Source organism: Octopus bimaculoides, chromosome 27 (genome assembly GCF_001194135.2).
Source record: "Octopus bimaculoides isolate UCB-OBI-ISO-001 chromosome 27, ASM119413v2, whole genome shotgun sequence".
NCBI lineage: Eukaryota > Metazoa > Mollusca > Cephalopoda > Octopoda > Octopodidae > Octopus > Octopus bimaculoides.
The window spans coordinates 18,314,752-18,315,497 of record NC_069007.1 but is presented as its reverse complement, the minus strand read 5'-3'; the positions used below and the strand labels follow the sequence as shown (position 1 = coordinate 18,315,497).

The window sequence follows — 746 nt, the reverse complement described above, 5'->3', positions numbered from 1 at the left end:
TATATATATATATATATATATATATATATATATATATATATATTTATTTAGACTTTGAATAAACTTCTGAAAGGTGGGTCATAGTATGGATGACTAGATTTTAACACCCTGCTATCTTTAAGATATCAAGTTAGCACTTTTATTATCAGATAAAACAATAAATTAAAAGTGAATATAACAGTGCATGTATGTTTTTAATGACTGCCACAACTCTCCTACACTTATTATAGACACACAATCTCTGATCTAGTCACATGACATATGAAATTCAATAATTTTGGTAGTTCTAGTTTGGTTACACAAAAGAATGAAGACTACTGTTAATAATTATTCTGATTTTTTGTTTTTCACACAAACTTCTTAGTTTGAGAAAGAATGGTGATAGCAATTCAACTGATTGTTTATGGACAGAAAAAGCAATAACTTACTTCTAGCAATGTGGCTTCCCATAGTCGAGACCGAATGACAATCGTAGCACTTTTCTCTCCTTCTAAATTGCCAATATCACAGACAATCCTGTAACATTTTGCTCCACTGTCACAGTTCTAAGAAAATTAAAAAAAGTTAACTTTCATTTCAATATCCATACAAATAGACACACATCCACACACACACATATATATATTCAGATCATACATTCAAAATAAATGGAAGTGGAGAGACAAGTTACTGAAGAGATTGCAAGAGTGCAATGAAATAATTTAACAAAAAACTATATAAATTAATAAAGGACTGAACCAGTGCGT

The 746-nt window shown here is 29.4% G+C and overlaps 1 protein-coding gene across 2 annotated transcripts in view; it reads right to left on the bottom strand.

Annotated features, from left to right (window-relative positions):
• The window catches only part of LOC106876614 (integrin alpha pat-2), a 22,600-nt gene that overhangs the window by 1,968 nt on the left and 19,886 nt on the right, over positions 1-746 (bottom strand). For both annotated transcript variants that reach the window (XM_014925225.2, XM_052977222.1), the window contains one exon: positions 429-545. In XM_014925225.2, coding sequence (XP_014780711.2) covers positions 429-545 — 117 coding nt within the window. The remainder of the gene's footprint in view (positions 1-428; positions 546-746) is intronic.